At 54.6% G+C, this 14,262-nt stretch overlaps 1 protein-coding gene across 2 annotated transcripts in view; it reads left to right on the top strand.

Annotated features, from left to right (window-relative positions):
* Positions 1 to 14,262, top strand: part of ATP7B (ATPase copper transporting beta) — a 51,369-nt gene that overhangs the window by 14,522 nt on the left and 22,585 nt on the right. For both annotated transcript variants that reach the window (XM_053665570.1, XM_037132445.2), the window contains exons 3-5: positions 2,933 to 4,160; positions 10,993 to 11,253; positions 12,927 to 13,090. In XM_053665570.1, coding sequence (XP_053521545.1) covers positions 2,933 to 4,160; positions 10,993 to 11,253; positions 12,927 to 13,090 — 1,653 coding nt within the window. The remainder of the gene's footprint in view (positions 1 to 2,932; positions 4,161 to 10,992; positions 11,254 to 12,926; positions 13,091 to 14,262) is intronic.

Genomic DNA, 14,262 nt, shown 5'->3' with positions numbered 1-14,262 from the left:
CAGTAAAATGGTGATAAGAACACCTGCAGATGGAGTCACGGTGAGCGTCAGGGACGTGGGATGTCATCCTCATAAAATAGCACTGAGAATGATTAACCGTGTGCTATCACTGGGCGTGTGTACGTACGGAAACTATCATGGCTTTTCTGTATTTTGGATTTGCGAGAGTTCGGGAGCATAGAACTCTCCATTTATTTCTTATGTTATTCATGCATTATTATTGGGATGGAGGTTCTGTAGGGGAAAAGCTGCATGCAGGCATAATGTGTTTGGCTTGTAAGTGGTTAAAGGTGTAACCCTTCAGAGTGAAAGAAGTCTCAAGGGCAAGTGGGCAGGTGGTGCCCTGTGTAAGGGGACCCGGGTGGGACTGAGAGGTGGCACAAGTGGCCAGGTCTCCATGGTGTGTGTGGTGGCACTTTGACTTGTGACCACAGTTCTTTTCTGCAAGGCCTGCCGTTTCTGGGCCTTTGCATTTCAGCCTGGCTTTGAAAACTTCCATCCAAACCGGCCACGCCGTCCCCAGTTCTTCATACCAGGCTGGCCTACCTGGATGTCATAGTCTCCTTTCCTTGCCCCTCTCGGTGAAGCAACAGCTTCTATTCCTTTACCCGTCTTCTATTTTTTAAAACCCTGGCACGCTCAGCAAATTCCATGTGACCTGGGCGCCTGGAGAGAGAGCAAAGAATAGAAATTCATTGGGGGTTTTCCTCTGACATCCCTTCCTTTGTGTTTCCCGTCCCTTCGAATCCTAGTGCCTATTATAATAATAGTTAAAAATTCTAAAGCAGGCAAAAGCTCTTCCACACTCTGGTGTTGGGCCTGCCTGCACCAGTCCCAGAGGTTTGTCCCCGAGGAGTATATATGACGCAGTGAGAATTGAGGGCCACCAGAGCTTCCCCGAGGTTCTCCCTGGGCGTAGAGTCTGTCCTGGGCCCACTCTCCCATACCTGTGACTGCGCGGTGAACCCTTAAACCCACACGTGTTTGTTGGAACTCTTTCTGTGAGAGCTTTTACCACCAACGGTTGTCTGAAGAGTGGAATGGAAGGCACACACGTACCCCCATGGCCGAACTATCCGAACAGCCGGCCACCGTCAGCAGACGGCCATAACCTGCAGGTGCTCCGTGCTTCGTCAAGTCGTCGTTACTTTCGGAGCTTTGTCCTCCGTAACTGCGTGTCGTTAGAAACCTGCCTGTCGGGAAGGGGGCCTCTGGGTATTGTTTGCTACAAACAAATAGCTCCCAGCACTTCTGCACACCCCTTTGGCAGGAACATCGAATCAGTAATCCAAGGATTAAGAGCCAGCCTTGTGATTGGGGGTTTGGTGAGTTGTAGCTAGACCCAAGACGGAGAGAAATAAGGTGGGCAGAAATGTGTTTTTCCAGCAGACTGGGTGAGGGAGGATTAGGTCTCAATATAAGGAGGCAGTTTTTGCTTATTAAGGCACCGTGTTAAAGAGAATGTCTTCGGATACTTTCTTAGTTTTCCCCTCATCTTTTCCAGTTAAACATGTATTTAATTAATACCTATTACAATCAGGTCACTGTTCTGAACCTCCTTTACACTCATGTTATTTATTTTCATTTTTAAATTAACGATTAGAACTTGGTAGCACATGTGTAACGCACAGGAAGTTGTACGGTGAAAAGTAACTCTTCCTTCCTTCCTTCCCGCCCGCGACCGCAGGACACCTGCTCCCTCCAGCCCCCAACCCCCACCACTCTGCCCCCCCCACCCTGTTCCTTTCCCATTCCCCCAGAGGTCATCCCGGCATGCATAAGCATCCATGCCTTTTTCTTCCACACGTAATGTCAGCCTTCTGCGGCAGACTAATTTTGGTGGTCTGCCCAATTAACCACACCTCCCTGTATTTAAGTCCTTATGTAATCCCCTCCCATACTGACTGAGCTGGGGCCATGGGACTTGGCTTTGACCCACTGTGAACTAGGAAGTGGGATGCAGGGTCAGGCTCCCTAAGTGCTTGCCCTCTGGGGCCTGTCCTCTGGGCTCGCACTCTGTGACCTGCCCGTTAGAACCTACAGACCACCCGCTGCAAGGTCCCCAACCCGCCAGTGGAAAGGCCCCATGCAAGAGGGCTGAGGTCTTTGCCAGCAGCTTCCAGACCGCAGCCGGCCTCGCCTGCCAGGCCTGGGACAGGAGAGCTGGCATGGAAGCCTCTCGCCCGAGCCACCCAGGCCAGAACAAGCTGCGTGGCACAGAGTGGGCTTTCCAGACGGAGCCCTGTCCAAACCGAACAGCTGTGCACATTCGTTCCAAGCCACTAAATGCGGTTTGTCGTGCAGCCGCAGGCAACTGAAGTACTGTTCATCCTGTGCCTGGCGGTTTTTCACCGCGCCCTGTATTGGGTATCAGCCTATTTCAGTATTTACAGAGTCGCCGCCTTCTTTTTAGCAGCGGGACAATATCTCACCGTGTGGCTGTGCGGTAATTGAATCACCCTCACTCACAGACACATATGTTGTTTCCAGTCCTTTGCTGTGTGCTTCCTTTCACACATGAACACACGTATGTTTACTGGCTAAAGTTTTAGGTGCAGAGCCGCTGGGCCAAAGCGTCTGTGAATCTGCAGTTTCGACAGGCACCACCGAGGTGCCTTCCAGGGAGCTGACCCTCCCGCTGGCTCTGAGAATCGGGACGGGGGCGCCGAGGTGCGTGGCAAACACGGTGCCGCAGTGAGGTGGGAAGGCCGCCTGCCTCCTGTAACGGTGTTTTCGTGTGTTGAGAGGCCCTCTGCCTTTCGCTTGTAATGAAGCACGCTCCCTTCCTCTGTGTTTTTGCGCTCTTGCGCTCTTCTTGGGGCATTTCGACACCAGTGGCATTGTTGTCTATTTTCTCAGGGCCAGACAAGCTGGGATATTTTAGAAAAACGTTAGCATTGAGGATAAAATAAGTTATTTCTTTCTCCTTCAGATTCTGGCGAAGCTGTCTGTGCCCTCGCGCGCCCGCGAACCGGTCATGAAGCAGAGTTTCGCCTTTGATAATGTGGGCTACGACGGCAGCCTGGACGGTGCAGGCCCTTTGCACACAGCCACGGGCACCATCAGCCTTTCGGGCCTGACCGGCCAGTCGTGTGTGGCGTCTGTCGAGAGCAGGATTGCCAGTTTGAAAGGTGTCGTGGGCATTCAGGTTTCCCTGGAGCACGGCAGCGCGGCTGTGCAATTCCTGCCGTCGGTGATAAGCCTGCCGCAGATTTGCCGTCGCATTGAGGACATGGGCTTTGGGGCCAGCATCTCGGAAGGAAGGGCCGACTCCTGGCCTCTCAGGTCCTCGCCAGCCCTGGAGGCCGTGGTCAAGCTCCGGGTGGAGGGCATGACCTGCCAGTCCTGTGTCAACTCCATAGAAGGCAAGATCGGGAAGCTGCAAGGGGTGGTGCGAGTCAGAGTGTCTCTCAGCAGCCAGGAAGCCGTCATCACCTACCAGCCTTACCTTATTGGGCCCCAAGACCTCAGGGACCATGTAAATGACCTTGGATTTGAGGCGGTCATCAAGAACAAAGTGGCCCCTGTCAGCCTGGGACGAATTGATATTGGGCGGTTACAGGGCGCCAACCCAAAGACACCCCCCCTTTCTAACCAGAATGCCAGTAACTCCCATACCTCGGAGGCCCCAGGGAGCCCGGTGGCCACCCTGCAGCTGCGAGTCGACGGCATGCGCTGTAGGTCCTGCGTCCGCAACATCGAAGAGAACATCGGCCAGCTCCCAGGGGTTCGACACATTGGCGTGTCCCTGGAGAGCAGAACTGCCCGGGTCCAGTTCCACCCATCCCGCGTCACCCCAGAGGCCCTGCAGAAGGCCATCGAGGCGCTTCCCCCCGGGAACTTTAAAGTCTCCCTCGCTGACGGAGCAGAAGGAGGTGGGGCGGATGACCGGTCCGCCGCAGACCCCTCCCCCGCCCCCGCCCAGAGAAGCCAGGCGCCAGGCGCGGGCCAGACCCTGGGGCTCGCTATCGGGGGCATGCGCTGTGCGTCCTGCGTCCAGTCCATCGAGGGCCTGCTCTCCCAGAGGGAGGGGGTGCGGCAAGTATCCGTGTCTCTGGCGGAAGGGACCGCCACGATTCGCTATGACCCGTCAGTAACGAGCCCCGAGGAGCTCCGTGCCGCTGTGGAAGACCTGGGCTTCGAGGCCTCGGTCCTTTCTGGTGCGTAGCTGATGCGTGGGCCTGCGCTCGCTCTCCCCCGTGGGGGCGGAGTTCGCAGCTGGCCCGTGTGCTGGGCTTCCAGCACAGAGGAAGCAGCCTTCCCACGTGCTTAGATTTTGCCTCTCGTAGCTGGGACGCACACGCTGAGGCCCTTGGGTCCTTGTCTCCTGTTCTGAGCAGAACTCTGATTTCGGGGGTGGGTGGTTCTTTTTACAGCAGGGACACCAGGCCCCTCTCTGACCACCGGACTCACCCCCCCTTTCTCTGAAGATTTCTCTGGTAAACTAGAAACTGTAAAAATAACGTGGCCTTACTCTCTGCCCGCAGCCCATTCCTTTGAAAGTGGGAATTCAGGGGAGGGTTCGGTGATGATGTCCTTTGCCCCTCCCCCCCACTGATGGCTGTGAGAAGCCAGGTGTCTGCATATCTTGACCCACCTCACTCCCGCTCCTCTCGCTGACCCCTCGCTCCCCGGTTTGCTTGCATTTTCCTCCCGTGGGAGCCCAGCACGGGATGCAGCATCCTTTCCACCGAGCGCCAGGACCGCGGGCCCCGCAGTGTCTCCCAGGAGCTTGGGTTGTGGTGGAGGGTTCCCAGGGCAGGGCTTAGAGGGGCAGGTCCTGTGCAGGCCCCGGCGTAGGGCACGTGAGCCAAGCTGGGGGGCTCAAGAAGGGCTCCTACGGAGGGGAGTGGGAGTGTGAGGGCGGTTGGTGGGGGAGGTGACGGGCAGGGGTCTGAAGGCCCGAGAGGCAGTGCGGTGTGCTGGGGAGGCCTCGGAGGGGATAGGGGGGGCTGGATGACGGCGGGGAACTCCGACCCGCCCCACCGTCCTGACCTTGTTTCTGTGAGTGCTGACGGACTGGTACGTGGTTTGTGGGTAAGCAGCGTGTTTGTATGGGAATCCTAGGAACTGACTTACAGACTCCAGCCTTCAGGCATCCCAGCTCTGGGACGCGTGCTGACCTTCAGCCAAGGAGCCGGGGTGACGTAAACGCAGGGTAATGTGAAGCTGGACGACTGAACCGGCCTGACGCACACCGGACGTCATCGACTTACCCGAATGGACTGAGCTCGTCCCCATGCGGAGCACTTCTCACCCCCTCCCTGGTCTCTGTGTGCCGTTCCCCCCTCCCTCCTTAGAGAAGCCGCTGCCTCCTCTGAGAGGGGGAGACGCGAGACCCGAGTCCCCTCTACCCCTGGGAGACAGGCTCTGACACCTGAATCCCCCATCTTCCAGGTGGCCAGCACCTGCAAATGCAGCCTTCAGAGCTGCAGATGGCCCGACTTCTTTCAGATACAGCTTGAGTGACGACTCAGCGTGGTGGGACAGTGCCTGGGCCACCTCACGGGGGCCTGCGCATCACACTGCGTGGGGACTTTCCCGCAGAGGCCAGGGGAGTCAGTGCTGGGTGTGGAGCAGAGGGAGCACAGCTCCGAGGGGGCTGCAGAGGACCCTTCAGGTGCAGCGTGATGGAGGCAGCGAGGCCGCACTGGGGGGCGGGGTGAGGCACGGAGTGTGGGGGCTGCAGATCAAGGACGGATCTGGAGGACACTTGGGGCACAGCTACCAAGCTTGGGGTCAGATTAAGCGTGGGGGGGCAGGCTAGGGAGGAGAGGGAGAACCTGGGTGAGCCCCGGCTGGGTAGATGCTGGAACATGGCCGGGTTTACAAGTTCTGAGTTTTGGGGTGACTGGGGCTGGCTGTGCAGCTTTGAGTGGTGGGAGCTGAGGGAGGTGACTGAAGACCCAGGAAGAGTGTGAGAAGGGAAGGGGCTGGGGAGGAACACAATGGCACTGTAGGGGGATGGCCACCTGTAGGAAGAAGATCTTGCAGACAAGTGACAAAGAAGAGGGTCACTTGGTCACTTGTCTTGAGATAAAGCCAGAGGGTCAGGGAAGCTAAGGGTTAGCTGGGAGGGGCTCACCACCTGCCTGCGGGTGGTGAGGAGGTGCTGAGGCCGGGAGGGGTGGACAAGAGGAAGGGGTGGCTGAGAGAGAGGCTGAAGATAAGGACGGAACGTGGGACATTTTGTGAGGGACAGTGGGGCGGGTGGTAATGTTTTTACTGTTTTGATCCCAAGATACAGGCCCCGCATGTCAGTGCAAATGCAGGCCAGACTAGGGTAGTGTCTCCAGCCTCTGGCTGGAGCTTCGCGCTGGAAGGGAGGGACCGACTTGGCCCTGGGGAGAGCCCGTGGGCTCCCCACGGGCCGAGGTCAGGGTGACTGCGCTGAACATCCCACATCCTTTTCCAGACACCACGAGATGAAGTGTTTCTCCTGGGGCAGTTTGCAGAGTCCAGCCACTTTCCTGTCCCATCCCCCTCCGCACCGCCTTTTAAAGGGAGGGGGTAGGTCCGGTGGCCTTCCACGGCTCTTTGCCTTTGTGCCAAGTTTCAGGAGGGAGGTGTTTCTTTCTCTTTCTGTTTTTCTAAATAAAAATCAGTAAGAAAAACACAATAGAGCAGGAAATCTTATACTCAAAGGTGAGTCGTCATCTGCTATATTTGCATGAGCAGGAGATGGGGTCCCAATGGGCAGATGGGTAACACTCATTTTTCCTCCTTTCTCTGCTGTCATTTCCCACCATTTTAAAAGATGTTTTTTCTTTTATTGATTCCAGAGATAGGGGAAGGGAGGGAGAAAGAGAGGGAGAGCAACATTCATCGGTTGCCTCTCATACGCGCCCCAGCTGGGGACCGAACCTGCAACCCAGGCATGTGCCATGGCCAGGAGTCGAACCCATGACCTCTGGGTTTGTGGATGATGCCCAACCCATTGAGCCACACTGGCCAGGGCTTCATTTCCCACTTTTTATCTCCTGCGTGCCAAATTTAATCAGAAACCAGTTGACCAGGGAGCCTGGGGAAACTGGTTTGTGCAGACAGAACCCTTGACGATGGAGCAGAGAGAGGGAGGGCAAGGGTGGTAGGCAAGTGCCAGACTTCGAACCCCAGTCAGCTTGTTACGTTACCAGACCGAAGGGGTCTGTTTGCCCATGCGCATCAGAGCCCAGTAAGACATGAGCAGGAGTTCGCAGCCAAGAGGAGTGAGGATGTATCAAGGAGATGGCGCCGTGCCCAGAGTCACAGGTAGCTCATGCTCAAAGACCTGGCTCCCTGGTGGCTTCCAGGGGATGGATCTTATGGAGAAAAAATGGTTAATCGTGGTGACAAAGGGAGCCGTGTCGTCTGCTGACTGGTGGGTGCTAGGGTCGGAGTAGTTGAGCATGACACTTGGTCTTGACATCAGCCATGGAGGTGATCTGTCCAACTTCTCCAGGATTCGTTCTGCAAATTCTTCTGCTTTCCTGGGTCGGAAGCTGAAACACAGCTGAGGCCACCGTTCTGTCCTGGATTGGAAACTCGTCTCTATAGTCAGTAGAGCAGGACCTTGTCCTAAGACGCCCACGGGCAGACTGGAACCTCATTGTCCCGAAGGCTCAGTGGTTAAGCAGGGGAGAGGGAGGTGGGTGAGTCAGGGTATTAGGTGAGGACAGTTCCAGTCAAAGGGGAAAAAAGTCAAAATAAGAGGCCAGATGAAAGAAAAGAAGGTTTCTGCGCGGTTACAATGAGATGATTAAAAATAGATTTAGCCCCAGTTTCTGTCTAGAAAGTAGCCCTGCACCTGTTCACTGATTTTCGTGGGAACCATTTTTTTGAATGAACAACTAAGTGGATGGACAGGTGGATGGATGCATTGCTGAGGTGCGAGGAAAAGCCATCTGTCCTATGTCACGCGGTCCTCTCACTGCTGTGCGTGTGTGGTGCCGCCCTCGGCACTGCCCGTGTGAGGGTCTTCCCGGCCCAGCGCAGTGCCAGCTGCCAGGACGTGCTCAGAGGCAGCCTGGTACCTCCCGTCTGTGTTCTCATGAGGGTCTCAGGTCACAGAGACGAGCAGGGGGTACTGTAGGTTAAGTGCTCTTGGGGTTTGGGAGGAAACCCAGCGTTGGTTGTGGGGCTCCCACAGACTCGCAGGTGGAGCAGGGCCTGGCTGGGGTCTCAGAATGACTAGGGTTTCGTCGGGTACTCTGGGCAGAGGGGACACAGCCCAGGCCCACGGGCAGGCCTGCTGCAGGTGCGGCTGGAGAGCAGTCAGGCGTGGGTGGTGCTTGGGTGGAAGCGGCGGGGGATAAGGTGCCACCGTCCGCAGTCTCCAGGGTCCCGGAAGAGGTCTGCTTCCTGATTGTCAGCCTTGCAGTGTGTTCCCTGCCCAGCAGCCAGCATTCACCTTCCCATCTGGTCTGGTAACATCTCACCTGGCGGTGGCCGCCAGCTCCCTCTGTCACCCATGACCTTTCTGACCCTTTCGGATTCCTCGGATCAGGCGTGTTCTCGCCCCGGGGTCTCACTGCCCTCCCTGTCTGGAGCTCTCGTCTCCCAAAGTCCACACGGTTTGCTTCAGTTCATAGCACCTATAATTTATATGTAGAATATGTCGGTTTGTATCATACCTGGCTTCGTGATCTCTTTTTCTCTGCAATGTATCATAATCATCCTTTTAAATTCCATTCTTACGTCTACATCACCACACTTTCTGTGGCTGCATAGCACTCACCCCATGGACGTACCCTAACTTAGTTCCCTCTGACACCGCTCCCCTCTGTTCCGTGTGCTGGTGATTGTACGTGATACAGGCATCGCTGAGGCGAAATCTTTGTGCAGGTACTTAATTATTAAGTATCTGAAAGTGTAAACGATGGGTCACAGGGTATAAACGTTATTTAATTCCGTCACAAATATTTATTGTGCCTCTACTAAGTACCAGGCAGTTAGGGGCATTGTTTTTGATAAGGCATGTTGCCAAGGAGACTTCCAGAAAGCCTAATTCGCTTACATTGCCCACCACAATTAGTTAGCATAGATTAATAAAGGTCCCAGTAGCATAAGCTTGTTTGGGTCTTTGTTAATGTATTTTAACTTTCTTTCACAATCTTCTGAAGCCCAAAACTTAGTTGAGTCCTACCTCAGTGTTGAAGAATAGCGGTTTGTACATTGCAGGTTAGTAAAGGCATGAGATTCTCGAATCGCACAAATATTACTGGAATTGTTGACCGTACTGTTTGGGTAGAAAGGCAGGTGAATCCAGGAAACCGGTGATGGACTGGGAAGATGGCGGGTGGGGGGTGGGCAGATGTGGGAGGGGGGATGGGTACAGGAGGTGGCATGTTAAGAGGTGGCCACAGAATAGATTTTGTGGGTTTGAGATTCCAGGTGTGGAGTCATTCTGAACAATGATAAAGTCCAGGAGGGTGACCCGTGCCCGTGGGTGAGGTGACAGTCCCTGCATCAACACGGTCAGGACCCCGGAAGGCCAGACTGAGGGGTCTTCCACAAGCGGGCTGAAAGTTTCCATCAGCTGGACTCAAAGTAAAATGAGGAAAACACCCTGAGATGTGAGAGGTGTTCACATCTGTTGTCAGATGTGAATAACATCCGTTGTCCGTTGTCAGTGCAGGTTAATTCCAACTTGGATCTTCTGCTGCTGTGGGTTTGCCAGTGGGGTTTCATCATCAAAGGGCATGATTGTCTTTTCTACATCCTCTTACGGGTATTTTGTGTCGCCAAAATAGTGTGACCTCCTGGAGGGCTGCAGATGTTCTGTATCTTTACCTGTTTGGGAAAACTACTTACACCCTGTGCACATAGTGAAAGGCAGACTAGGCCCCCCCCAAATGCCTGCACCCTCATCCTCGGAATCCGGTCGGGGAAGGACACTCTGTTCTGTGTGTGGAGCCAGATCGGTCGGATTCCCAGGTGGGAAGAAACCAGCCTTGCCTGCCGCCTCACACACAGGAGTCAGCTGGAAGTGTGTCATAGGCCCGAATGTGGAAGTTTATTAAAATAACAAAGCTTTGAGCTCTGGCTGGGTGCTCGGTTGGTTGGGGCATCATCTCATACACCAAAAGGTTGTGGGTCCAGTTCCCGGTCAGGGCACATGCCTGGGTTGTGTGTGTGATCCCCGGTCAGGGCCCATACGGGAGGCAACCAATCAATATTTCTCTCTCTCTCTCTCTCCCTTCCTCTCTAAGATCAGTAAACATATCCTTAGGTGAGGATTTAAAAGTAATCATTGAAAATAATAAAGCTTTGAGAAGATAACATCATGAATATTTTCACAGTGTTGGTGTAGACAAATGTATCACAATGGCACAGTGTGCTGACCACAGATGTTGTTTAGGTGATTGCCGAGTTGGGCTTCATTAAGTTAAGGACTTCTTTCATCAAAAGAGACTTCGTCAGGTGGGGTGAGAACCCAAGCACAGACCGGGAGCAGGTTCACCCCACTGACAGAGGAGTCAGGTCCAGAATGTATACAGGACTTCTACAAACACTGAGAAAACAATATGCAACTCAGTAAAGGTGTTTGGGGACATTTTGATTGTCATGGGGAGAGAGTGAACCTCTGCTGACTAGAAGGTGACTGCAGTTAAAGGGACAGATTCTGGAGCTAAACAGACCGGTCCCCAAGCTGGCTTCACTGCTATGACCTGAGGGGTCTGGGTGAAATCATTTAAAATGGGGATGATAGCAGTATTTACTACATAGCCGTTTTAAGGCTCAAGAAGGTCACGCTTGTGCTCTGCAGAGTGGCAGGTGAGTTCTTAGTGTTGTTCTCATGTAATTAGAGTGTTCATCTGGCCAGAACTTGCCACGCTTGAAGTGCCGGCACATGCCACGTGTCTGTGATCACGCGCCCCTGTCGCTGGTGGCGGGGAGAGAGAGAGGGATCGGAAACGCCTTCAGCTGCTGTCGGGCTTGTACCTCCTGCGGTGAAGAAAACCCTGACTGTCTGTCATTCTGCTCTGAACGGTTTCTGACCTTTTATTCCAGGCAACCGCTCCGGCAGCCACGTCGGAGAGCTCAGGGCGGCGGACGCCCCGACGCAGACTGCAGCTGGCACGCCTGTGTCTGAGCAGGAAGTGGCTCTCTCCGCTGGGATGGCCCCCACCGTGCACAGCCCGGGCCTCTCGGGGGAGTCCCCCCCGCAAGCCTCTGCCTCGGTGGCTCCGCAGAAATGCTTCTTACAGATCACCGGCATGACCTGTGCGTCCTGCGTGTCCACCATAGAGAGGCACCTGCAGAAGGAGGCTGGTGAGAGGCCCACGCCCGCGTTCCCCTGGGGGTGCAGCACTGTGGGCTGTCCCTTCCTGGTCTCCACGGACTGCATTTATCAGGAGCCCCCAGGGCCCAGTAACACACGCCTCATGTCACAGGATAGGTGTTGGCCTGATGTCCAGGGCCACTGGCATCTGTTCTTTGAGGGGTGTTTAGTTTGCCTGAGATAAAATGTGTCTCCCAGTGAGCCGCGGGAGAGCCAGGGTAGAGCTCACGGCTCGTCCCGTGGGGAGGCAGTCTCCTCGGTTCGCCCGTCCTCGTAGAGTCTGTATCTTTCTCCCCCAACCCTGTGGGCCTCTCACTGTCAAGTGCGTGAATAGCCTGCGTTTTGTGAAATTCCGGTTCCAATGTTCTGTCTTCTTGTCTCTGTAAACTGCAGGGTGCGTGGAATTGGCAAAGTCTAGTGTTTCAAACCACATTGTCAATATTCTCTTAAGCCTGACAGTGCAACAAAAATCCTGTCTCACTGTTTTGTTCAGAAAATATTTTAACCATGACCCTCCTCTGCCACCAGAGTTAGAGAACTTCTTTCTCACTCCAGCGAGTAGGACAACGCTTTTTCCAGCCTCTCTTCCGCTTCCTGGAGCTTCAGAATGATCGTGCTCACATGGAGGTGTCCCGGGACTCCCTTTGTCACCCAAGGAGTGGCCGCCCGGAAAATCGACCTCTCTCTCAGTGCCCGTGCTCCGTCCCTGACTTGAATCTTTCATTTTCGTCCCGTATGGCATTTTTCTAAAGCACATCATTGCTTTCATCCATTTGAATGAACTGTGCCCACCCCCCCCCACCTGCCCACAACCTCACAGAATGGTGTTAGCCAGATCGTCAGTGACGTTTCTTTTTCACTTCTGAAAGTGATCAAAAACTGGAAAACAGGACGGAAAAACATGTTGAAAGTTATTTTTCTTTATCTGGAATTGACTGAGGAAAAAGTACAGGGTTCAGCACAAATAACGCCCCTTTTTGGTTACGAAGTCTTTTATTACAAAATCATAAGCATGCAATTCTGTAACATAACAATATCACACTCAAGCACACCACATGGCATTTTAGGTGACATGTTCAAATTAAACCTGTAAATCCTTACACACACATTATTACCCTACCGACCACACACAAGCAGGCGTTAACCTCCGCTGGGCCCTGTGCATCAGTCACACAGCAGCGGCTGCTGGCTGCAGACCAGGCCCCTTGCTTTGAGGCTCATGCTCCCACCCGTGTCCTCCAGAGCCGGACCCAAAGGGGTCCCCGGGCCGGCAGTGCCGGCATTGCCTGGGAGCCGGGCTGACCGGCAGAACCTCAGGCACCGCCCCAGACCCCTGAACCAGGCTGCTGCTCAGTGAGGTCCTCGGGAGGGTTCGTGTGCCCACTAAAGCATGAGAAGCGTCGTTCTAGAACGGTGGTTCACATGCTTGGCTGTACGTTAGACTCACCTGCGGGGCTTCAGAGAAAGATACCCGGTACTCACTGGACATTCTGATTCGGCAGGTCTGGGTCAGGGACCAGCGCCTCACACCATCCTCACCTATAGCCAAGTTCGAGAGCCACTGTTCGGAAGGCCTCTGGGTCAGATGCGGGGTCATCGCCGGGCTATGTTGACCACCTGGGGACCTTATGAGAGGGTCACAGCTGTAGCTTGGTGGTTTCAGGTATTCTCTCCGTGCTGGTTGCCCTGATGGCCGGAAAGGCAGAGGTCAAGTACAACCCAGAGGTCATCCAGCCACTCGAGATAGCTGGGCTCATCGAGGACTTGGGCTTCGAGGCGGCAGTGCTGGAGGACTGCAAAGGCTCCGACGGAGACATCGAGCTCCTCGTGAGTAGGCTGTCAGCCTGGGGCCGGGGGCCGGGGGCCGGGGACCAGGGGCCAGGGGCCAGGGGCCAGGGGCCGTGCCCCATCAGCGGCCCCGCTCTCTCTGTCCTGCGAGCTGTCACTGTTGGGCATTCTTGTTTTGTTTGGTAGTGAAGCCCACAAGGGCCAGTTCCTTTTGCGAAGGAATGTCCATTATGTCAGAGGGTCACAGGGGTGGACCCCACTGGGCACGTTCAGGTTCAAGAAGGCGGAGGTGGCAGGAGCATGGGAGGAAGATGAGCCTTGTTGAAGTGGCGAGTGTCCTGAGTTGGTGGTTCGAGGGAGTGGGGTGTGAACACGCCCCACAAAGCCTGCGTGGAGGGAAGCTGGGATGTCGGTGGTGTCCCTGGGCTGGAGGCGGTGGGTCGGCACAGATGGAGAGGGCTCCCACGCAGGCAGGGGCGTCTGGGAGGTGATACATTTGCTGCGGGGTTTGCAGTGAGCACCAAGGGCGGTTGCTGCTCCCAGTGTGGGCGGGGTGGCCTGTCTGTCCTTTGTCGCCAGCTGCATGTGAATGATTCGTTGAAAACAGCAGGCATGTCCAGTATTTAGAATGTGCTATGTTTACAAGCACTTACATACACAAAGCTTGTTTTGTGTAAATACAACAGATGAGGAGAAACACACAGAAATTGAGGAGTGTTGTTTTACTGAGGTGAAGGGTCTTTTACTTCCTTACTGTGTCTAGTCGCTGTCATGGTTAGTGAATCTTTGAGGAGAGAGAACCAAGGACACGAGTGGCACTTGGAGCTGCTGACAGGCAGCGTCTCTGGGGACCCAAGCTCCGCCCTGCATGGGCCCCCCGCGTGTCCAGCTCCAGGTGGCCCCGCTCAGGCCCTCCTGGGGGGAAATCTGACTCGGCAATAGCGTTGGGAGAGGCGAAACTGGAGCAATGTTTGTTTTGGGGTTTTTTTTACGGTGTGTTTTTTAATTAAGCAGTATCAATAAGTTGCATTATCAATAAGTTGTATTATTGATACAACTTATCAGTAAGTTAATAAGACACTTGATGCGTGTGCAGACACTTGATGTCTGCATTTAATGGTATTCTGGGATGTGTTGACCGCAGACACTCGGAAGAGTGGGTGGTCTGGTTTGCTGCCCCATTGTACAGGGATGGAACGTCCCACTCCTGT

The sequence above is a fragment of the Artibeus jamaicensis genome, unplaced genomic scaffold, assembly GCF_021234435.1.
Source record: "Artibeus jamaicensis isolate MK-2021 breed Jamaican fruit bat unplaced genomic scaffold, CSHL_Jam_final contig_415, whole genome shotgun sequence".
NCBI lineage: Eukaryota > Metazoa > Chordata > Mammalia > Chiroptera > Phyllostomidae > Artibeus > Artibeus jamaicensis.
This window is presented reverse-complemented; position numbering and strand designations above follow the sequence as displayed.